The sequence below is a fragment of the Artibeus jamaicensis genome, unplaced genomic scaffold, assembly GCF_021234435.1.
Source record: "Artibeus jamaicensis isolate MK-2021 breed Jamaican fruit bat unplaced genomic scaffold, CSHL_Jam_final contig_414, whole genome shotgun sequence".
Classification (NCBI taxonomy): Eukaryota; Metazoa; Chordata; class Mammalia; order Chiroptera; family Phyllostomidae; genus Artibeus; species Artibeus jamaicensis.
Genome location: NW_026521822.1, coordinates 7,042,073 through 7,067,507, shown reverse-complemented (window position 1 = coordinate 7,067,507; position 25,435 = coordinate 7,042,073). Strand labels below are relative to the sequence as shown.

The 25,435-nt window shown below is 37.7% G+C and overlaps 1 protein-coding gene across 2 annotated transcripts in view; it reads left to right on the top strand.

Moving 5' to 3' along the window:
* NAA16 (N-alpha-acetyltransferase 16, NatA auxiliary subunit) overlaps positions 1-25,435 on the top strand; it is an 81,870-nt gene that overhangs the window by 24,164 nt on the left and 32,271 nt on the right. Inside the window, exons 7-10 of one of the 2 annotated variants that reach the window (XM_053665406.1) lie at positions 690-809; positions 2,068-2,094; positions 3,697-3,792; positions 15,153-15,259. In XM_053665406.1, coding sequence (XP_053521381.1) covers positions 690-809; positions 2,068-2,094; positions 3,697-3,792; positions 15,153-15,259 — 350 coding nt within the window. The remainder of the gene's footprint in view (positions 1-689; positions 810-2,067; positions 2,095-3,696; positions 3,793-15,152; positions 15,260-25,435) is intronic. The other variant, XM_053665408.1, reaches the window with a different exon arrangement.

Genomic DNA, 25,435 nt, shown 5'->3' with positions numbered 1-25,435 from the left:
TGGATGTGGTTTCTTTAACTCCATACTTGTCAGACTTCTATTCAACTAGATTTCTGATTGTTCTGAGTGATGGTTGTTCAATATTTTCGTTGTAGTTTTGATGTGGTTGTGCAAAGAGGTGAGCCATGCCTGCCTATGCAGCCATCTTAACTGAAATCTTACTCGTCAATGTGTAGCCACTGACTGACTTAGTTCTTTTTTAAAAAGATTTTATTTATTCATTTTTAGAGAGAGGGCAAGTGAGGGAGAAAGAGAGGAAGAGAAACATCAATGTGTGGTTGCCTCTCAGGCTTCCCCAACCAGGGACCTGGCCTGCAACCCAGGCATGTGCACTGACTAGGAATTGAACCAGTGACCTTTTGGTCTGCAGGCCAGTGCTCAATCTATGGAGCCACACCAGGCAGGGGAGTTTTCTAATAAATTAATATTCTGTGTTTATATTTGGGATGTTGGAGGGAACCAAAAATGAATTTTAGTATAGCAGAATGTGTAAATGAAAGTCTATTTCTGAAGGCAAGCTGTAAATCGATTTATGTTTAGTTACATAAACTGCAGTATGTCCCAGAGGAAGGCATATCCAGTTCTGTCTTTCATAAACATCTATTATCCTAATGTTTAGTGCAGTCTCTGGGATCAGAAAGATATTTAATGTTTAAATTAAATGAGTGTGCCTTTAAATTTAATTTTAGGGGAAATGCTGTTGAAATTGGGAAGATTAAAAGAAGCCAGTGAAGTATTCAAAAACTTGATTGATCGGAATGCAGAAAATTGGTGTTATTATGAAGGCTTGGAAAAAGCTCTACAGCTTAGTATGTAATGATTTTTCTCCTCTACCTACATTTAGTGTTTGAAGTATAATAAAATTTAAGTTGTAATAATATTTGAGAACAAATATGGTTAGCCCTAAGATTCAGTTTTTAGTGTAGGAAAAATTACTGGTTAAACACGAAAGTGAAAATTAATTAAAATATTTATACTTAGGTGATAAATGTGTACAGATAATTTCACGTTCCTTGACTGATTATAATATTACCTATTTAGACTAGAGAGTTGGGAAAGAAAATGAGTATGCTCTTTCTGAGAAATGTCATAATTAATGTTTTTAAAGAATTAGAGGAGGTCTGTTATTCTCAACCTTTTTTTTTTAAGATTTTATTTATTTTTAGAGAGAGGGATAGAAAAGGAGAAAGAGCGAGAGAAACACCAGTGTATGAGAGAAACATTGATTGGTTGTCTCTTGCACGTCCCTCACTGGGGACCTGGTCGCAACACAGGCATAGGCCCTGACTACGAATGGAACCAGCGACCTTTTGGTTTACAGGCCGGCACTCAGTCCACTGAGCCACATCAGCCAGGGCTCAATCTCTTAATATAAGAATTGGGCCAAAGAAATTTTACTGAGAGTATATAGTATACAGCACTGGCATGAAAGTTATTCTCTTAATGTCAGATTAAGTTAATTTGTGTAGCAGAAAATATTTTACATATTTTAAAATTATATGACCCTGACCCTTTTCAGACATATGTAGTAGCAGTATTTTTCCTAATATTTTCATAATTAGATGTTGTTAGGAGTTATTATTTCTAAAATCATATTACTTATGGATAAATATATGGCTCAGGGCTGTTCTAACAGCAGAACTTTTTAAATTTAAAAAGTGTGCTAAATACGTAGCTACCCTTAGTCATTTATGGTAGTGTGAACCATAAGAAGAGTTTATTTGTAGTATCCAGTCACTGTTATAAATTAATTCAAGTTTTCAGTTTTTATTTAGGATTTAATATTATAATTTTTAAAGTACTTAAAATTTTAAAGGAAATGATGAAAATTTAATTTTTGGTTACATCAAATTTTTTTTAAAGGACTAAAATCATAATATCTGAAAGTTGGAAATGTAAGAAGACTATGATTTTTCTTTAAACCACCAGTTACTGTACATGTGGTTAATAGTATAGATTATTTACATGCTTTAGTGAAATGAATATATTATAATCCTTATGTCAAGATCCATACTTAATCTAAAATGTATTGTTTGCAAAACTAATTACATTACTTTATTTTTTTAGGTTCCTTAGGACCTTTTCTCCCCCATGGTAAGTTCTGGAGCTCCAACTTGTGGCTTGAAATAGGGCATTGAAATGGTTTGGTTTCGCTTAATGTTAATTTAACTACATTTATAAGACTTGTTATATCTGTTGTAGTGAAAAAATTATGTTAATACTTACAGCTTGTCATTTTTTAACATTAGGCCTGACTATGAGGATTGCTTTTTAAAAAAACCTTTATTTGAATTTTAGTGGAAGGGTCCTTAATATTCCATGCAGTCTCCAATTGTGAAAATTATTTTTCACATATCCAAGTTCTAAAAATGCAACCACATTGGAGCTCCAAAACATATTATTGGGGGAAGGAAAGAGTCTTAAAATGAGACAAGTGCAGTGTTTATAATCATGATACTGAACACTTCATAGTTTATTATGGAGATACTTTGATTGCTAACACCAAAGGTTATTCTTAAAATAATTGTATTTCTATGGTCTGAATTAAAATCCTCTTTAAACCTTATAGTTTAAAAACAAGTTTTTTGCCTTTTCTGGAAATTCTGCTGTAAGTTGGCTTATTGTTTATGTAAAATAATGCATGTAGTCTCTTTGTAAATTATGCAGGATGTTGTTTTAGAATAGCAAACCAGGTCAAGATTATAATCTGGAAATCGTTGTTGCAGAGTATTATATAGTTTGTATGTAGAGCCTCTTATTAGTTCTATAAAATTAGGTTGGTCTTGGGAAGGGAAGATACAACTTTCTGTTAGAAGTATACTCTATACATTGTATTTGGGAGGAATGATACTTTGCTCCTTTAAACATGATCTGTAGTAATGGGGTTCTTTATAATAGAGTTTCATTGAAGATATTAAGTGTCAAAGCTACCTTAGATATTTAATGTATCCTTCTACATATGAAACATTTGCATTCAAGATCTTAAAGGTGTTGGTTCTTTAAGCCTAATCAATGGGTTATAAACTTCTGTGGGGATGTGTGTAGTCTTCATTGGGCTAGAGGGTTTATGTAAGATATATTATAAAGCAGGTATTTTCACTGCTTTATAAATGAAAAATATTTTTTGTTATATGACACACATAAACTAATGACTAAAATTCTGCTGTTCACTAAAAAATATATTTTTTGCCAGTCTGACAGATAAAAAGGTATAATTTTGATTCATTCACACTGGACAGCTGTTGTCATGTTTTAATTTGATCATCTAAGGGAAAAGACGTCAGTGCTCCTGACTACATAGTCACGTATTGCATGTTTTATAAATTCTCACAGCACATCAGTTGAAAATTGCTCTTGTAAAGAAACATTTTCTTTTCCATAAGTTCTGCAGTAAGGAATATAAGATGCAGTGCGAGGTATCTTGAATCTTTGCATCTTGTGTATATGAATTGAATTGGATATAGAATCCATTGTAACAAAAAAAAACTTCAAATTTTTCCAGATTGGGTTTAAAATGGCAATATACTGATTATATTATTTTACCACCACAGAATTTTTAATGTTATTCTTATAAAAATTGAGAGCAGCTTTAATGTTGTTAATGCAATTTCTGTAACATAATTTTTAAAGTGTATTAGTGTTCCATCATAGACAAGTTTTGATGCTTTGAATCTCACACATATTTACTGACAACAGGCACTTTAGAAGAGAGGCTTCAGATTTATGAAGAAATTAGTAAGCAGCACCCCAGAGCAATTTCACCTAGAAGATTACCTTTGAATCTTGTCCCAGGTAATATTAGGATATCTTTTGTAATACTAATAATTATTTGTCAGAATTACTCAACACTATTTACATTTTAAAAACTTGTTTTTGTATAGAGTTTATTTTGTTATATCTATACTATTCTTGGGGATGAGAATGGTCAGTTATGAATATACTATGCATATGTTAATGAGTTCAGTGTATAGCTATGCTGGTTTTATGTATAAAATTGTTATCAAGTTATATAAAGTATTTTATGTGACTTTCAAAATTAAATGCAATATTTAGAAGATAAATTTGCTGAGGTTGATGACAAATGTCACATGTGGTATTATGATTTCAGTGGTAGAAAATGTGAAGTTTTGGATCTTTTTATAGTATAAATTCAAAGACTTGCAAGTTCTTTGTGCCGACAGTATTCAATCACCACCATTCCTATGTAAGGTCCTTTCTCCCTAGAGTTAACCATTTTTCTGAAATTTGCTTTTTATCATGACATTCTTTTTATAGAGCTCCATATATATATATATAGGAATATATATATATTCCTAGAAACAAAATATATTAGGAATATATATATATTCCTAGAAACAAAAATTCAAAAACCCCTTGCTTTTGAACTTTTTGTGAATTGGAGTACTGTGGTTTGTATTCTGCAGTTTGCTTTTATTGAACAATAGTATGTTAATGATCTTGAATACAAGTTGTTTCATGAAACTGAACTCATTCACTTTTGGACTGTATAGGAGAAGAGAGGTCTTCAGATAATTGATATCTTTGTTGATGATTTCATACAAAATTTTACCTTTAAAAAAATCATTTTTATTTTTAGTGGGAAGTATTATGATATCGATTTATTTATTGGGACTTCTGATATGTCTTTTGATACAAGTCAGACCCTAGAAAGCCAATAAAACTTTAAAAAATCTCTATTCTAAGCATGGGGTAAAGAAAAAGTGTATTTTCTAATGATTTCTTCTTTACAGAAGATGTATTTGTTTAAATAATTGGGCTGTAATTTCTGTTTATCAAAAGATTCATGGAAATTGAAAGCACTTTAGTTATTAACTGGCTTACAAAATATATGAAGTGCTTCTTAGAAATGTATTGGTTTAGATAGTAAATATAGATTTATTAAAAACATTTCCACTGGTACATATAGGTTCCACAGATGATAAATAATAGTCTTCTGATCTTTTTTTGTTTTGTATTTCTGAAATGCTGAGCAGATATTCCTAATGTTTTCCAGGGAACATTAGGTCCAAATGTGTATTGATAGGCTTGGTGGGGAGGGTACTGGTATATTGAGATGTTCTTTAGTTAAGTGCATTTGGGAAACTGGATTAAACACAAAATCAGGTTTTTTAAGGACTTCTTAGAAACTTTAGTATAAAGGTTGGGGTAAAAGTAGGTTTACAGTTGTGAGTACAGGAAACAAGAGTTTATTCTTGTTATTTATTAACTATTGTATTATTTTCCATTCGTAAACCTATATTTTGCCCTACCCTGTATGCATTGTGAATTTCCAAGATGGGATGCACTGTGCAGAGAGGAGCATTTTCCTAATAAAAGTGTTTCATGGAGGATGCTTGGGCTCTCATTTCTGTATCTCCTTTTTAAAAAACATTACAACAATTGAAACATAATTCCCGTAAAATAAAATGCAATTCTGAAAGTGTGTTACTCAGTGATTTAGTATATTCATGAAGTTGTGCCACCATGGTCACTGTCTAGTTGAAGAAAATTTTCCAGGACTTCCAGTCAAGATGGCGGCATAAGTGAACGTGGCTTGCCACCTCACACAACCACATCAAAATTACAATGAAAATATTAAAAAAAAAACAACCATCACTTAGAACCAATAGAAATCAAGTTGAGTGAAAGTCTGACAACTGCGGAATTAAAGAAAACACATCTATCCAGACTGGTAGGAGGTGAGGAGACATGGAATACGCTGGTCTCACATCGGTGTGTGGTAGATAGAAATTCAAGAGAGATATTCAGGGAGCAAGGAGTCCCAGCTCCACACCAGGCCCCCCAGCACAGGGTTCCGGTGTCAGGTGGATAAGTCCCTACAACTTCTGACTGCAGAAACCAGTGGGGACTGAGTTGGTGGAAGAAACTTCTGGAATCCCAAGCAGTTCCTATTAAAGAGCCACACATGGACTTACTCAGACTCCCTTCCTCAGAGCTCCAGCATTGGGATAGCTTGAAAGGCCCCAGTGGCATACAGGGAGGAGCTGACATGTCTGGCATCAAGATGGGAGCAGGGAAGATAGCTTTCTCCCAGACAGAAATGTGGGCAGAGGCCATGGTCCCTTTTCTGAACCCTCCCCACACAGATCCACAAAGCCAGCAGACAAGTGCCATATCTGAGACTCTGCTAACCTGGTTAACACATTTTGCTTGGCCCTGGAGATTCCCTGAGACTCAGTCCCACCCAAGTTGTGGGCCCACCCAAACTGTTAACTGTGACTTTTCCATATGAGTGGCTGGTCTTGGCTCATGCTTCAAAAATTCCTAAATCCTCTTAAACAAACAACAGCCAGCCTGAGTAAGCCCTCAGCCCTTGTATCTCTTGCTAAGTGGCCTCAGGCCCAGCATTAGAAGCAGCTAGTCTAGATCCACAGTTTGGCTTTGGCTGGGAACCACCAAACCCAGCATAAGTAGCAGCCATCTGAGATTGCTTTATAGCCCAGTCAGTGTGGCTCCAGGCAAAATAAAGGTGGGGGCTGGCCTTGGCCTGCACCACCTGGGAAATCTCAAGCCTGATCACCCAGAACACCCCCACCTTGCTCCTGCACCGCTGATCCTACAAAGAGGATGAAGGTTGATGGTCAGTGGTCTGATTGGTCTGGGTAAATCCCTCCCATTGATCTGCCTACAGCAACCAAGGCTCAACTACAAGAGGAGTGTGTACTCAGCCCACACGAAGGGCAAACCTGTAGTACCCAGCTTGAACGGTAGGGTAGCCTGTGCCACTGGACTCTACAGGACACCGACAACACTAGGCCACACTACAAAGTCATGGAGCCAAAGCAGCTTTACCTAATACGTACAAACAAACAGGATGCTTCCCAAATGAGACAAAGAAACATCCAAATGAAATAATAGATCAAAACTCCAGAAAAAGAACTAAACAAATTGGAGATAAGCAACCTGTCAGATGCAGAGTTCAAAACATTGGTCAGAAGGATTCTCAAGGAACTTAGGATCTCAATAGCATAAAAAAGATCCAGTCATAAATGAAAGATATACTATTGAAATAAAGAACAATTTACAGGAAAACAACAGCAGAGGGGGGAAAAGCTGAGATCACATCAATGATTTGGAACATAAGGAAGAAAAATCAACCAATCAGAACAAGAAGAAAAAGGGATCCAAAAAATAAGGACAGTATAAACAGCCTCTGGGACAACTTCAACAGATCCAACATCTGCATCATAGGGGTTTGAGAAGGAGAAGAGAAAGAGAAATAAATTATAAATCTGTTTGAAAAAATAATGAAAGAAAAATTTTCTAATGTGGTGAAGGAAATAGACTTGCAATTTTCGGAAACACAGAGAGTCCCAAACAAAATGGATGCAGGAAGGCCCACTCTAAGACACATCATAATTAAAATTTCAAAGGTTAAAGATAAGAGAATTTTAAAATCAGCAAGAGAAAAGCAGTTAGTTATCCATAGGGGAGGTCCCATAAGACTGTCAGCTGATTTCTGAAAAGAAACTTGCAGGCTAGAACGGATTGTCAAGAAATATTCAAAGTCAACAGCAGGGTCCTATAGCCAAGATTGCTCAGCAAAGATACCATTTAGAATCAAAGGGCAGATAAAGAGTTTCCCAGACAAGAAAAAACTAAAGGAGTTCATCATTTCCAAACCATTATTATATGAAATGTTAAATAAGAGACTTATTTAAGAAAACGAAGATCACAACTAGGAACAATAAAATGGCAGTAAATACATATCTATCAACAGTTGAATCTTAAAAAACATACTAAGAAAACAAGAACAGAGACAGAATCATGGATTTGGAGAGCGTTTTGATAGGTGCCAGATGGGAGGTGTGAGGGGAGGAATGGGTGAAAAGGTGAGGGGATTAAGAAATACAAATATATAGTTACAGAATAGCCACAAGGATGTAAAGTACAATATGGGAAATGGAGTAGCCAAAAACTTATTCACATGACCCATGGCCATAAGCAATGGTATGGGGGTTGCCTGAGGGAGTGGACAGTACTGGGTGGAGAGGGAGAAAGGCTGAAAAATTGGGACATCCATAATATCACAATCAATAAAATATAATGTAAAATGTTTTATTCACACCTGAAAGAAACCTGTACCTAATAACAGTCACACCTACCTACCCACCCCAATCCCTAGTGTTCAAACCTCCCCACCATGCTCCCTCACAACCAGGCAGTGCACTAAATCTACTTTCTTATGTTTTTGCCTCTTTTGGACATTTCATCCCTGTGATAATTGGCTGTTTTGTGTGGCCGTTTTTTCCTTCTTTTAAATGAGTTTTAGGGGGTGTTTTATATTTCACAATGGTAGTTGGGAATATTCTCATAGTTTGGAACTTTCAGATGCATTTCCGTGCTTCTTAGGAAATGAAAAAAACCTATAATGTTAAGATTACAAAAAGAGTTCTTCTGTTATTCCTTTATGGAATATGGGGCTTCAAGTTTATACTGCCTAGATTTATTTTCAGTCAGTGATGTTTGCTAAAAGCTCTCCGTACATGAAAGGAAATGTATTTTTATTGAAAGATAGCCTGGAACCAGCTGTTGATTGTGAAGTGCATAGGTTAAAGTGGAATCATCCTGTATCCTCTGGAATCAGATTTTACAAGATAGGTCTCAGTAGAGGGGTCTGATGTCATGGCTTCAAAGGTGATCACTGTGAGGTTATAACATACATATATTTACAACGTTCTAGTGAATGTATATACAGTTGTTCAAATACTTAACTGTACCTGTGGAAAAACTGAATACTTCATAAAGGTTTTTAGCCTCTCTACAAAAAATATATGTGAGACTTCCGCCAAGATGGAGGCATAGGTGGAGACGCCATGCTTTCTCACACAACCAAGTTTAGAGACAACAAAATATTAGCAACAGAAAACACAGCCAGAATACAGAAAATTGAACTTTTCGAAAGTCTGATAACAATGAATTCTTCAGCCTGGCTGGTAAGAGGGGCGAAGCCAGCAGCTGGCGGAGCGGGTTGCACAGGAAAACTCAGTCAGATGGACTCAGGCGTGTGGATCCCAGGTGTGGGGTTGCAACGGATGGAGCCAGTGAGCGACCCAGTTATCGACCCAGTGAGCAACCGGCGGACCCAGGGAGGGCACAGGGCAGCAGGTTGACTGGTTGCAAATTCGTGCACAGATAGACCAGTGAGGGAGTAGGCAGTGAGATAGGACCGAGCAGGCCCCAGCGGCGAGAGGCAGCTGAGGGGGCCGCTATTTCCCCTCTCTGACCCTGCCCCCACATACAGCGTCACAACCCAGCGACCTGGGAGGCCCCGCCCTGGTGAACAACTAAGGCTCCGCTCCTCATACTTAATGGGTGCGAACAGACCAAAAATGGCTCAAGAAGATCTCAAAGCCCCAGAGCCCAAACTCTAAGTGACCAAGAAATAGGCAACCTGTCAGATGCACAGTTCAAAACACTGGTGATCAGGATGCTCACAGAACTGGTTGATTTTAGTCACAAATTAGAGGAACATATGAAGGCTAAACTAATTGAAATGAAGGGAATTGCACAGGAAACCAATAGTAATGAAAAGGAAACTGGGACTCAAATCAAGGGAGTGAACCAGAAGGAAGAAAAAAATGGCCAAACAGGAAAATATGAAGAAACGAGAATTCAAAAAAAATAAGGAGAGACTTAGGAACCTCCAGGACATCTTTAAACGCTCCAACATCCGAATTATAAGGGTACCAGAAGGGGGGAAGGAACAGCCACCAGTGGAAAACTTATTTGAACAAATAATAAAGGAGAATTTCCCCAATCTGCCAAAGGAAATAGACTTCCAGGAAATCCAGGAAGCTCAGAGAGTCCCAAAGAAGGTGGACCCAAGAAGCACATCATCATTACATTAGCCAAGATTAAAATGAAGGAGAGAATCCTAGAAGCAGCAAGAGCTAAGGGGACAGTCACCTACAAAGGAGTTCCCATCAGACTGTCAGCTGATTTCTCAAAAGAGACCTTACAGGCAAGAAGGGGCTGGAAAAGGGGTATTCCAAGTCATGAAATCCAGAGACCTACAGCCAAGGTTACTCTATCCAGCAAAACTTTCATTTAGAATGGAAGGACAGATAAAGTACTTCTCAGATAAGACCAAATTCAAGGAGTTCATCATCACCAAGCCCTTATTATATGAAATGTTAAAGGGACTTACCTAAGAAAAAGAAGATAAAAAAGATGAACAGTGAAAAGACAGCAAACTCACAGTTAGTAACAACCACACCTAAAAGAAAAGCAAACTAAGAGGACAGCTAGATCAGGAGCAGAACCATAGAAATGAAGATCACATGGAGGGTTAGCAAAAGGGGGGTGGGAGGAGGAAAAGGGGGGAGGAGGTAGAGAAAATAAGTAGCATAGACGGTAGGTAGGTAATAGATGGGGGGGCAAGAATAGTATGGGAAATACAGAATCTAAAGAACTTGAGACACATGGTCATAAACTAAAGGGGGGGAATGGTGGGGGCAGGGGGCGTGCAGGGTGGAGGGGAATGAAGGGGAATAGAACAAATGTAATGGCATAATCAATAAAATAAATTAAAAAATTGAGAAACAAAAAAAGTATATATATATGTAATAAGAAAGGCATCTCACCATTATCAAAAACAAATTAAGAGCTTTTCTGAAAAGCATGATAAGACTCAAGAACACAAGATGTAACTTTTGAAAAAGGCTTTCCAGTTTTTAACTATGAAGTTGTAATATGTACAGTATAGTGAATACAGCAGAATTCCTGAGGCAGTCCTCCAATAACCTAGAATTTTAAGTGCTGAGAAATGAATGCAGAGATACAGCCACTTTTTTAAACAATTAACCCTGGCTGAGGTGTTTCAGTGGATTGAGTGCCAACCTGTGAAACAAAGGGTTGCTGGTTTGATTCCCAGTCAGGGAACATGCCTGGGTTGCAGGCCAGGTTCCCGATGGGGGGCTTGTCAGAGGCCACCACACATTGATGTTTCTCTTTCTCTCTTTCTCCCTCCCTTCCCCTCTCTAAAAATAAATCAAATCTTTAAAAAAAATTAGTCATCATGTTCTATTAGTCTTCACTGGCCAAGGTGAAGAGAGAGGGAAGGTATTAAATCCTCTTCCTCTGGAAGAGAGAGGGAAGATAATGGAGAGTATTAAACACAGAATGCTGGTCAAATTTTGCTCTGTTGATTTTTGTTTCATTTATTTATTTCAAGATGTAATTTATATATAACATTGGAGAAGTTTTGAGGTGCAGGATTATGGATTTGGTATATTTCTATATTGCAATATTACCAGTGTAATGTTAGCTAACACCTCTATCTGGTTACATAATTATTTTTGTTTTAAGGTGAGAGCATGCTCCATAATATACAGTAAGTTTTCAGTGAATCAGATACAGTCTCATATTAATGTTTATGTTAAATTATTTTAACAGTCATTTTGGGGACATCAATTTTTTTGTGAATCTGTGCCACACATCTTAGGAGAATTATTATAGCATCTATGTAGTCACATAACTGGTTCGTAAACTGTAATGCTAAGCAGGCATATAATGATTGATGGGCATTTTTCCCCTCCCAAGGAAAGACTATGGAGTTACTAAAAAGTTATTTTAAAATAACCAGAAAGCAAGGAGATTATTTGGCTTTTGAAAGGGTTTTTCTTAAACCTGTGGTAAAAAATTGTAAGATGGGTAGATAGTAATTTTTGGACACAGTGTGTGACTGAGTAGTTGAGTGATGCTGACACTGGCCCGCAGTGTCTGAGTCATTATGGATGAAATGAGACATTCACATGGACTACTGAGTCCGGTGGAGAAAAAGGAGCAGCATGGCATTTCTCTCAAGGGGAGCAGAAGCCTTGGCCCTTGCCCTGACCAGCTTTTATTGCTTTTCTGGGCACATTACATGATGGTCCTCTTTTACTATGCACAGGTTGCTTTAGGTGGTTACCTTTTACAGAAAACAAAGGAGCCAGTGCCTCTAATTGCATCACAGAAGAGGGATATTTGCAAATGAAAACGGCAAAAGTGGTTGAACCAGTTATACTTGTCAAGGGTTAGCACAGATTTTAGGAAGTTAATTTGCAGTAAATGTTTGCCACAAATCCAGGTGAGGGAGTTTTTAGCAAAAAGCAAGACTCAGAGCGGCCTAGGTGTATTGCAGGCCTGGTTGCCTGATTCCCCATGGGAGAACCTATCCATGGGCGTGGGTCCTGTGCCTCTCCAATTGGCAGCTGGGCCCATGCCACGCAGAATGGTCTCCTACAGTTGAGTAGTTGTGTTGGCTTATTTAGATAATGCATTCATGCAGTTTAAATAAAAGGGTACAAAAGTCCTGGCTGGTGTAGCTCAGTGGATTGAGCGAGGGCCTACGAACCAGACAAGAACCAGACAATCACGGTTCCATTCCCAGTCAGGGCACATTCCTGGGTTGCAGGCCAGTTCCCTGCAGGCCAATTCCCAGCAGGGGACGCACGAAGGCAACCATACACTGATGTTTCTCTCCCTCTCTCTTTCCCTTCCCCTCTAAAGATAAATAAATAAAATAAAAAAAAAAAGGGTACAAAAGGATTTTTTAAGTGAAAGTCTTTATTTCTGCCTCTGTTCTCTGGCCACTAAGTTTACTTCCCTAGAGATAGCCATGGTTACCAGTGGATGGTGTGCAGTTCCAGAAGTACATTGTGCTCATACAAACAAAAATATGTACAGCAAATTTATTTATACATTTTCCCTTCCCTTTTGTACAATAGTAGTATATACATAGATTGCTCTGTTTCTCCCCTCTCCCCACTTAACTCACTATCTGGAGTTTAGTTGTATTTGAGCACATAAGAGCTTCCTCACCTTTATTCTTCATAGCTGCACAGGTAAAAGTTTAATGGGAAAAGAGGCTTTTAATGTTGTGGATAATTGGGAGTTGAGTATATTGTAGTATTTTAAATCAAATTTGCCAGTGTGATCTGCATAGACTGAAATTTGAGAAGTAGAATTTAGAGTAGCCTCTGACATGAAGATAAAATGCTTGTTTTTATAGTGGATGATAGCAAATATGGAAGAGATTCTTAACCACAGAAATAGAATAGCTGTCAGATATCAAGGCATATAATGATAGACAACATGTATCGAGTGATTACTGTGTGCCATACACACTGCTTATCTCTGTATACTGAACTTGTTTGAGCGATACAACAATATCTTGAGACTAGTGGTGGTGTAATCCTTATCTTTCACACTGGAGAAAGTGAGGTTTTTGGTGGACAGTTATTTGCACAAGGCCATACAGAATAATTGGAGATTTATGCATTTCTGTAAGCAACATCATCTTTTACTGTCTACTACAGTATTAACTTGCTTTATAGCAGAGGAAGTGCTGGAAAGATTTGATCTGTGAAGTTACTTTTGAATTTTAAAGGAAGTAATGATATATATTTAACCCAAATAGATTTGTTTAAAATTTTTTTATTGACCGATTTTTAGGGAGAGGAGGAGAGAAACATCAATTTCCTGTTTTACTTATTTATGTTGGTTGGTTATTTTATGTGCCCCAACTGGGGATTATAAACCCTCAGCCTTGGAATATTGGGATGATGCTCTAATCAGCTGAGATCTAGCCAGAGCTAACAAAGAGAAATTTTGTATTGGTAATTTGTGATTTTCAGAAGACCTATTCTTTGTATATGCTCTAATAAAAGATTAATGATAATCTGAAAAGTCTGTATAGTAAATTGAGTTAACAAATGTGGTTTTTTATATTTGATAAATTTTCCACTCAAAGTTAAAATTTCTCTTAAATTTTATGACATCTAATATTGAATATATGTATATTTTGTTCAGTACGATTCGTCAAAAATAGAAATAACCACTTTGAGTATTTTTTAATAAAGTGTTGTGATTCATAAAGAAACCTTAAGAGTTCATTTCCTTAATCTTACTTTTGGTTAAAATCATTTCTGACATATATGTATCTCTTTTTAAAAATGAGAAGACTAATCCATGTCTTTATATATATATATATATATATATATAAAGACATATATATATATGTATATATATATGTATATATATATGTGTATGTATATAACTGTCAAAAAGTTCATATATCTGGGTTAGAGCCTTTGTATTTAATATTACAATTTAAATTTTTTTTCCACTTTCAAAAAGGAATTTTCATTTTCAAAACTTTTTGGTAAGGTTTTAACAATTATATAATTATTTATCCAATGTTGCCACCAATAGGATATTTTAATTCTAGTGTTAGAATGCCCAGGGGTTCAATCTAATGCCTATGTTGTTGTTGTTGTTGTTATTTTTACTTATTGCCTTCTTACCCCTGAAATACTAATTTCATGATTTTTAAATTTTAATCACTGCTCTATCACCAATACTGAGAACAGTGCCTGCCACAAAGGAGGTGCTTTAAAAAAATAAAAAATTTTATTCATTCATTCATTCATTTATACAGAGAGCGGAAGGGAGGGAGAAAGAGGGAAAACTTCGATATGCGAGAGACACATTGATTGGTTGCCTCTCACACACCCCCAACTGGGTACCTGGTCTGCAAACCAGGCATGTACCTTGACCTGGAGAATCGAACTGGCGACCTTTGGTTTGCAGATGGGCAGTCAGTCCATTGAGCCACACCAGCTAGGGCAGTAGGTGCTTTTTAGATGTTTGTGGAGTGAATGAATATTGAAGTAATCACTAGTTACTTTTGAAAATATTTGTAAATACTGCTTTAGTTTTTTAAAATGTATTTTTGCTGCTGCTTGAATACAGTACACATTACTGTAGAATCAGTTTATAGTCTTCAGAGTGCTTTATGAGTTGACTGCTGATAGTAGAACTGAGTCTGTGCTGGTCATTGAGATTAGGAAAGATATTTGCTATGGGGACTGTATTTAGAATGGATAGAGTATGTTACTTTTACTCAAGGCTGTACAGTTTTGTTTATCTCTGGAAGTGTTCCTTGAAGTTATTTTGAACCTAGGTCTAGGGAAAACTATAGCTGCTGTCTGAGATATTTGGTATTAGATTTTTTTGGTTGTAAAAAGATAGAAATCATGCTGATTGGGTTTTAAAATTGTTGCTGAATTGATTTTTATTTATAAAATGATTTTGAGAACTGTTTGCATTGATCAAAGTATAACAAAGTACACTTTTGTTTCTAGGTGAAAAATTTAGAGAACTAATGGATAAGTTCCTGAGGGCCAACTTCAGTAAAGGCTGCCCACCCTTGTTTACTACTTTGAAATCTTTATATTACAATACAGAAAAGGTAAATTTTGGTCTTCATTCAGTTTTGCTGTAGTCTTTTTACTAAATTGTTTAGAAAGATTTCCAAGTAAATAATAAGCTATGGTTTAATAATTTTCTGTTTTAATAATGTTATTCACTTGAAATTATGTGCATGTGGTGTAAGTTCTATCAAGAGGAATGTCAATTTGAAGTTTACAGAGTAAAGGCTTTATAAAAGCACTGTAAAGATTAAAGATTGTTGTTATTTTTAATGGCTATACTTTTATGTGAATTTGACATATTGTCACCAGAGTTCTATATTTAACTATTTTGTGATTAATCATTTATTATTTTTATAGTATGATTGTGGACTTTCTAACTTGTTATGTATGCTTTTAAAATTAGAGAGCATGAATAATTGAGTTAGTACAACAGTAAAATGCCATTTCATACTATTGGTTTTAACTTGTAAGGCTACATTTTAATAAATACAACTTAGGTAGTTCTTGAATAAAGAGGATAATACTTTTCTGCTTTTTTCAATGAGAAAAGAGGCACTTGGTCTTAAATTAGAAAGATGATTAGAAAATTAAAACAATACAAGGTAAGTTGTAATTCTATTTCAAATCATTGCTTCTTATTTAGGTTCTAAAATTTTGTTTTCTGTAGCTAAGAGTTTTTGAAAGTTACTGGTGTATGAGAAAAAGATTTCATGATGCTTTTAGTTAACCCTGTGTCATTTTATTTAGCTTCAACCCATATTATTTGTGAATAATAAACTATTGAAAACAAGGTCAATAATAGGTATAACTTATTGGCACTTTCTTCTTCATGGCAGTAGGTTTCATGAACTAAAAGTGACAATTGATTGTATCTAGTACTCATTAGTAGAAATTGTCATTTACATCTAAGAAATTATATTTCTTTAATATCTGTAGTATGCTTTATTTAACTGTAATGGTACTGTTGATTTTTAGTAAGTAGAGATTGATTCTTAGGAAAACATGTAGTAGTCACTACCAAAAATTTCTGTGGGTTATTTAAAATTACTTTTGCCATATTTCCTTTGGCAAATGTGACAGGAAAGAAAGGTGAGATGGAAAGTCAGAAATAATAAATAACTTTTTTTTTGCATTAAAAAAAATTTATTTAGTTATTTTTCATTTACAGTTTTCTATTTCTCCCATCCCAGCCCCCCCTGCCCCATGCTTCCCACCTCCCTCCCATTTCCACCCCCCTTAGTTCTTGTCCTTGTGTCCTTCATACTTGTTCCTCTAAATCCCTCCCCTTTTTTCCCCTTAAATTCCCTCCCCTCTCCCCTCTGGTCACTGTCCCCTTGTTCTCTATTTCAGTGTCTTTTTTTTTTTAATTCTGCTTGCTTGTTTGTTTTGTTGTTTAGCTTCCTGTTAAAGGTGAGATCATAGGGTATTTGTCTTTCAACACCTGGCCTATTTCACTCAGCATAATGCTTTCCAGTTCCATCCATGTTGTTGCAAAGGGTAGGAGCTCCTTCTTTCTCTCTGCTGCATAGAATTCCATTGTGTATATGTACCACAAGTTTTTGATCCATTCATTTACTGATGGGCACCTAGGTTGCTTCCAACTCTTGGTTATTGTAAATTGTGCTGCTATGAACATTGTGGTGCATAGGTTCTTTGAGATTGATGTTTTAGGATTCTTGGGATATAATCCTAGCAGTGGAATTGCTGGGTCAAAAGGCAGGTCGATTTTTACTTTTCTGAGAAAATTCCATACTGTTCTCCATAATGGTTGTACCAGTCTGCAATCCCACCAACAGTGAACTAAGGACCCCTTTTCCCCACACCCTCTCCAACATTTGTTGTTTATTGCTTTGTTTATGATAGCCATCCTGACTGGTATAAAGTGGTATCTCATTGTGGTTTTAATTTGCATCTCTCTGATGGCTAGCAATATTGAGCATCTTTTCATATGTCTCTGGATCCTCTGTATGTCCTCCTCAGAGAAGTGTCTGTTCAAGTCCTTTGCCCATTTTTTAATTGGGTTATTTGTCTTTACTTAGAGCCGTGTAAGTTCTTTGTATATTTTGGAGATTAAACCTTTGTCTGAGGTATCATTGGCAAATATATTTTCCCATACACTTGGTTGTCTTTTTAATTTAATACTGTTTTCTTTAGCCATGCAGAAGCATTTTATTTTGATGAGATCCCATTTGTTTATTCTTTCCTTTATATTCCTTGCTCTAGGGGACATATCAGTAAAAATGTTGCTGTGTGAAATGTCTGAGATTTTCCTGCCTATGTTCTCCTCTAGGACTTTAATGGTGTCACGGCTTATATTTAAGTCTTTTATCCACCTTGAATTTATTTTGGTGTATGGTGTAAGTCGGTGCTCAATTTTTATTTTCTTGCACGTAGCTGTCCCGTTCTCCCAACACTATTTGTTGAAGAGGCTATCTTTACTCCATTTTATGTTACTGCCCCCTTTGTAGAATATTAATTGACTATAGAGAGTTGGGTTGATTTCTGGGCTCTCTGTTCTGTTCCATTGGTCTATGTGCCTGTTTTTATGCCAGTACCAGGCTGTTTTGATTACAGAGGCCTTGGAATACAGTTTGATATCAGGTATTGTGATCCCTCCTTCTTTGTTCTTCTTTCTTAAAATTGCAGCTGATATTTGGGGTTGTTTATGGTTCCATATAAATTTTTGAAGTGTTTGTTCTATGTCTGTGAAATATGCCATTCGTACTTTAATAGATATTGCATTGAATCTGTAAATTGCTTTGGGTAGTATGGACATTTTGATGATGTTAATTATTCCAATCCATGGACACGGTATATGTTTCCATTTGTTTGTATCTTCCTTGATTTCTTTCTTCAGTGCTGTGTAGTTTTCTGCATACAGGTCTTTTACCTCCTTGGTTAGGTTTATTCCCAGATATTTTATTTTTGTTTTTGCTCTATCAAATGGGATTTTTTTCCTTGATTTCTGTTACTTCTGCTGTTTCGTTGTTGGTATACAAAAATGCCTTTGATTTCTGGATATTGACTTTGTAACCTGCTGTTTTGCCAAATTCATTAATTAGTTTGAGCAGTTTTTTGGTAGAGTCTATAGGATTTTCCATGTACAGTATCATGTCATCTGCAAACAGTGACAATTTTGTTTCCTTCTTTCCGATTTGGATGCCTTTTATTTCTTTTTCTTGTCTGATCGCTGTGGCTAAAACTTCCAATACTATATTGAGTAGCAGTGGTGAGAGTGGACATCCTTGTCTTGTTCCTGATCTTAGTGGAAAAGCTTTTAGTTTTTGCCCTAAGTTTTAGTTTTTGTTGAGTATGATGTTGGCTGTAGGTCTTTCATATATGGCCTTTATTATATTGAGGAATGCTCCCTCTATTCCCAATTTGCTGAGTATTTTTTATTATAAATGGGTGTTGTACCTTATCAAAAGCTTTTTCCTTGTCTATTGATATGATCATGTGGTTTGTGTCTTTGCTTTTGTTTATGTGGTGTATTACATTTACTGATTTGCAAATATTGAACCATCCTTGCATCCCTGGGATGAATTGCACTTGGTCATAGTGTATGATATTATCTATATATTATTGGATGCGATTTGGCAATATTTTGTTGAGGATTTTAGCGTCTATGTTCATCAGCGATATTGGCCTGAGTTTCCTTTCTTTGTTGTGTTTCTGTCTGGTTTTAGAATTAGGATGATGCTGGCTTCATAAAAAGAGTTTGGAAGTTTTCCATCATTTTGGATTTTTTTGAATAGTCTGTAAAGAATAGGGGTTAGCTCTTCCTTAAATGCTTTGTAGAATAGTCCTGTGAACCCATCTGGCCCAGGGCTTTTGTGTGATGGGAGCTTTTTGATTACTGCTTCAATTTCATTTGCTGTTATTGGTTTCTTCAGGTTTTCTGCTTCTTTTTCACTGAGTTTTGGAAGATTATATGTTTCTAGAAATGTGTCCATTTCCCTTAGGTTCTCAAATTTTCTGGCATACACTTCTTCATAGTAATTTCTTACAGTCCTTTCTATTTCTGTGGTATCAGTTGTAATCTCTCCTCTTTCATTTCTCATTGTGTTTATATGTGTCCTCTGTCTTCTTTTCTTGATGAGCCTACTTACAGGCTTGTCTATTTTGTTTATCTTTTCAAAGAACCAACTCCTGGATTCATTGATTCGTAGAATTGTCCTTTTAGTCTCTATGTCATTTAGTTCTGCTCTGATCTTGGTTATTTCCTTTCTTCTACTTGCTCTGGGCTGTCTTTGTTGCTGTTCCTCGAGTTCTTGCAGGCGTAGGGTTAGGTTGTTTGTTTGAAACTTTTCTATCTTGTTTAGGTAGGCCTGTATTGCTATGAACTTCCCTCTCAGGACTGCCTTCGCTGTGTCCCGTAAGTTTTGGGTTGTTGTGAGTTCATTTTCATTTGTTTCCAGAAACTTTTTGATTTCTTCCCCAATTTCATTCTTGACCCATTCGTTATTTAATAGCATACCATTCAGTCTCCATGATTTTGGGTGTTTTGGGTTTTTTCCTTTGGGGTTGTTTTCCAGTTTCAGTCCCTTGTGGTCAGAGAAGATGCTTGGTATGATTTCAATTTTCTTGAATGTGTTGAGCCTCGTTTTGTCTCCTATCATGTGGTCCGTCTTTGAAAATGTTCCATGTGCATTTGAAAAGAATGTGTATTTAGCTTCTTTGGGATGAAGGGCTCTGTATATATCAGTTAAGTCCATTTCATCTAGGGTGTTGTTTAATGCCACAATATCTTTGTTGATATTTTGTTTGGAAGATCTGTCCATTTTTCACAATGGGGTGTTAAAATCCCCTACTATAATTGTGTTGCTGTCAATATCATTCTTGAAGTCCTATTTGGGTGCTCCTATGTTGAGTGAATATATATTTACGATGTTAATGTCTTCTTGGTGGATTCTTCCCTTGAGTATTATGAAGTGAGTTTCTGGGTCTCTCTTTATAGCCCTTTCTTTGAAGTCTATTTTGTCTGATATGAGAATTGCTACCCCAGCTTTTTTTTTTTTCTTGTACATTTGCTTGGAAAACTTGTTTCCAGACTTTGACTTTTAGTCTGTGATGGTCTTTTGTCCTGAGGTGGGTCTCTTGTAGGCAGCATATGTGTGGGTCATGCTTTCTTATCCATGCAGCTATTCTATGTCTTTTGATTGGAGCATTTAATCCATTTACGTTTAAGGTTATTATTGATAGGTACTTATTCATTGCCATTTTTGTACCTGTGTTTGTCTGTCTCTTTTCCTGCCTTTCCTTAAAGCAGACCTTTTAGTGTTTCTTGTAGAGCTGGCTTGGTGGAGGCATAATCTTTTAGACTTCTTTTGTCTTGGAAGCTCTTTATTTGGCCTTCTATCTTGATTGATAGCCTTGCTGGGTAAAGTAGCCTTGGTTGTAGGCCTCCGGTTCTCATTACTTGGAATATTTCTTGCCATTCTCTTCTTGCTTGGAGTGTTTCCATTGAGAAGTCAGTAGCTAACCTTATTGGGGCTCCCTTGTATGTTATTTCTTTTTTCTCCCTTGCTGCCTTTAAGATTCTCTCTTTGTCTTGGAATTTTGCCATTTTAATGATGATGTGTCTTGAAGTGGGCCTCTTTGCTTTCCTCTTAATGGGGACTCTCTGTGATTCCTGGATTTGTGTGACTTTTTCATCACATTAGGAAAATTTTCTCTCATTACTCTTTCAAATATGTTTCCTATCCCTTGTTCTTCTTCTACTTCTGGTATTTCTATTATTCGGATATTGTTACATTTCATATTGTCTTGCATTTCTCTTAATCCCTCTTCATTCTTTCTGAGCCTCTTTTCTTTTTCTTGCTCTTTCTGTGAGATGTTTCCTACTTTGTCCTCCAACTCTCTGATCCTGTCTTCTGCTGCATTGATTCTATTTTTGAAACTTTCTACTGTGTTCTTCAATTCGGAAATTGTGTTCTTCATTTCCTCTTGTCCCTTGCTGAAAGTTTCTATTTCCTTTTTCTTGTTGGTATAGTTTGCAGTGAGATCATTGTAGCTCCAGTGTAATTTCTGGTAGCTCATTGTGAGCTCTTTGAACTTCCTGATAACCAGTGCTTTGAATTTAATATCTGGTAGTTGATTAGCTTCTATTTCATCTAACATTCTTTCTGAGGGTTCTGCCTTTTCTTTCATTTGGGGATTGTTTCTTTGTCTTCCCATTGTTTGTGAGACTCTTCTTGTTAGCCTCAGCTTCTAAAATTGGTCTGTTCTGACTCCCTGGGTTTATGGTGTGAACTTCTGTGGTAGAATACCTGTCAATTTCAGTGGTGCAGGCTCCTTCAGGTATCTTGATGTTCTCTGTTTCCACCTACTCCTTTTTTCGTATGTGTGTAATCAGTTGGAGGGGGAGGCAAAATGGTTTATGACAGTAGAAGATTATTTTATGATATTTACAATCATAGCCAGTAGAGAAGACATAGACAATCTTTAGGGTATATATAATTTTAGCCGTAATCTTCAACCCAACTTGCCACTTTTACGAAAGGATGGACAAAAGATAAGCTTCTTATTGGGGAGCAAAGGCTTGTGAGTTGGGACTAGAAACTAGTGAGGTTGCAGACAGTCAGATTTTGAGGTATGGTGAGAGTAAGGAATAGCAGATGGGTGTATTGTGTGAGCAAATAGAGTTAATTACTCCAGTAATAGAATTCAGGAACTTGTAAAGTGGGCTAAGATCTGGCAGATTAGATGTGAAGTGTTTACAGTTATATAGAACAACTATTATTTATAGTAGTATTAGAGCAACAATCCTGTGACCAGCTCTATGAGATCAGTCTGAATAGGGATTGTAGAGCTTCGGGTAGTGTGCTAAAGGAAAAGAAGAGGCGAAATACATTGTGGAGGAAAGAACAGAGGAGACCTGTCAGATAATACAATGTAAACCGCCAAGACTAAGAAGCCTATACAGGAGGAGGAGGAATACCAAGATACTATTAGAATATAAAAGAAGTCAGAATAATGAAAAAAAATAATACAAGTATGCAGCAACAAACAAAGGAAAATAGCACCAAAAAAAGGCAGGAGAAGGGAGGAAAAAGCTGTAAGTTTGGGAAGAAGGGAGGAAGGACTAAAACAGGAAAAAGGAAAGAAGAGGATCAAAGTATTGAAAGATAAAGCAATAATAAAATTCAAAATAAATGAGATTACTCCCCCCAAAACCACACAAAACAAAACAAAAAAACTTCCCTTGTTGGTTTTAAACTGTCCAAACCGATTTTTGTGGTTGCAGCAGGACCTCTCTGTGGGCTGGGTTGCCAGCGCGCGCCAGCAAGCCTACCAGACTGGGATGCAGGTGCCTGCTCTCCCACCAGGCTGCCTGGTTCCCTTGCTCTCTGGCGCAATACATACTCACTGCCAGGCTGGGTGGTAAGCAAGCCAAGCCGTCGCAGTAGAGCACCTCAATCCACTTTCAAAAAATATATAATAATAGGACTTCCGCCAAGATGGAGATGTAGGTGGAACCACCTTGCCTCTGTGCACAACCAAATCTAAGAACAACTATTTTGAACAACAATAAACACAATCAAGCCACACAGAAAATCGACAATACGGAGTCCAAAGACAACGAAATGCTCAGCTAAACCGGTAAGAGGAGCGAAGTCAGCAGCGGAGCAGGTTGGCAAGAAAAAATCCCCGAACGGGTGGTGCGCGGTGCGCGAGCAGCCAAAGGCGCAGATCGCGAGCTAGCTACGGGAGCACACAGGGAAGAGGCGCGGCGGGCTGTCTCCGGTTGGTCGCACATCTGCTTGCGGATAAACCAGTGAGGAGGGAAGCCTGCGCGGGGCAGCAGGCTGGCACAATTCCGATCCGATAAACAGGCCCGGGGCCAGTGGTGTGACTGGACGGACTGGGCTAGCTGAGAGGACCGCCATTGCTCCCTCTCTCACCACGCTCCCACACACAGCGTCACAAGCCAGCGACTTGGGTCGCCCCGTCCTGGTAAACAACTAAGGCTTCGCTCCGCTTACTTAATGGCACTAATAGACCAAAAATGGCTCTAGGACAACTCAGAGCCCCAGAACCGATAGATCTAAGCGATGAAGAAATAGCCAGTCTTTCAGATGCACAGTTCAAAACATTGGTTATCAGGATCCTTACAGAACTGGTTGATTTTAGTCACAAATTAGAGAAACATATGGAAGTTATACTAATTGAAATGAATGGTAATACAAAGGAAACCAATAGTAATGGAAAGGAGATTGGGACTCAAATCAAGGGAGTGGACCAGAAGGAAGAAAAAAATGATCAAACAGAAAAGAATGAAGAAATAAGAATTCAGAAAAATGAGGAGAAGCTTAGGAACCTCCAAGACATCTTTAAACGTTCCAACATTCGAATTATAGGGGTACCAGAAGGGGAAGAGTCACGAGTGGAAACCTTATTTGAACAAATAATAACAGAGAACTTCCCGATTCTGGCAGAGGAAATAGACTTCCAGGAAATCCAGGAAGCTCAGAGAGTCCCAAAGAAGTTGGACCCAAGAAGGAACACACCAAGGCACATCATCATTACATTAGCCAAGATTAAAATGAAGGAGAGAATCCTAGAAGCAGCAAGAGATAAGGGGACAGTCACCTACAAAGGAGTTCCCATCAGACTGTCAGCTGATTTCTCAAAAGAGACCTTACAGGCAAGAAGGGGGTGGAAAGAGGTATTCCAAGTGATGAAAACCAAAGACCTATAACCAAGATTGCTCTACCCAGCAAAGTTTTCATTTAGAATGGAAGGACAGATAAAGTGCTTCTCAGATAAGACCAAATTCAAGGAGTTCATCATCACCAAGCCATTATTATATGAAATGTTAAAGAGACTTACCTAAGAAAAAGAAGATAAAAAAGATGAACAGTGAAAGGACAGCAAACTCACAGTTAGTAACAACCACACCTAAAACAAAAACAAACTAAGAGGACAGCTAGATCAGGAGCGGAACCATGGAAATGAATATCACATGGAGGGTTAGCAACAGGGGAGTGGGAGGAGGAGAAGGAGGGAGAAGATAGAGAAAATAAGTAGCATAGACAGTAGATAGAAAATAGATAGGGGGGAGGGTAAGAATAGTAGGGGAAATACAGAATCTAAAGAATTTGAGACACGTGTTCATGAACTAAAGGGGGAAATGGTGGGGGAGGGGTATGCATGGTGGAGGGGAATGGAGGGGGGGAATAGAACAAATGTAATGGCATAATCAATAAAAAAAGTTTTAAAAAATATAATAATAATAATAATAATAATAATAATAATAATAAAGCTTCCCTAGACAGCCTGCCTCTCAGCCCAGCCCAATCCCCAGCCACACCAGTGGCAACCATGCGCCTCTCAATTCTCCAGGGCTGGCATCCACAGAGCCCTCTCAATTCTTCTGGGCTGGCAACCACAGAGTCCGCAGATGAACACGGCCCTTTGTTTTTGTTGCTCTCTGCTCTGTGTAAATTCAGTCGCACAGGCCTCTGCCTGCGCTGCCCAGATGGGAGGTGTGGGATAAAACTGCTGACCCTTGCTGGTTGCTTACTGGGGCCGCTTGGTACCCCCACTCCCGATGAGGAGGCCTCCTGCGCTAGTCCCAGACCAGTGTCCCTGAACCCCGACCTCCAAGGAGCAGGATCCAAAGATGAACTCGGCCCAGTGTTCTCGAGTTGTTCTCTGTTCTTTGTGTAAACTTGGTCAGACGGGGAGGGCGAACACTGCTGACCCACGCTGGTTGCCTATTGGGGCCGCTTGGTATCCCTGCTCCCGAGAGGGACGCCTCCTGTGCCGGTCGCAGCCCTGCTGCGGCGGCTGTAGCCCTGGGGCCGCAGGGCCTCGGCCACCGGCCACCACCGCTCCTGTCTCCACTCAACTCCCCTATGCACCACTAACCTGCCGCTGACCTGAACCTCAACGTCTGTCACAATCGCTGCTCTCCCAACTTCATAAATGCTGTGGATCTATTACTTAATTCCGCTGTTTCTCAGTAGCTCTGCCAGGCTTTTCCCCCACGTGTACGGGAGCTGGAGTACCTTCTGTCCTATTCCGTCGCCATCTTCCTCTCCTCTAGAATACTGCTTTTATAACAAACATACTCTTGCAGCAACTACTGAATACAATGGTCATTAAAGAACATGTTTCCTGTACTTTCTCTGGCTTTTCTCAGTTATCACAAGGGGCATAGGCTTTTTATTTTTTTCAAATCCTTCCAACATTGATCCAAAATTACCATC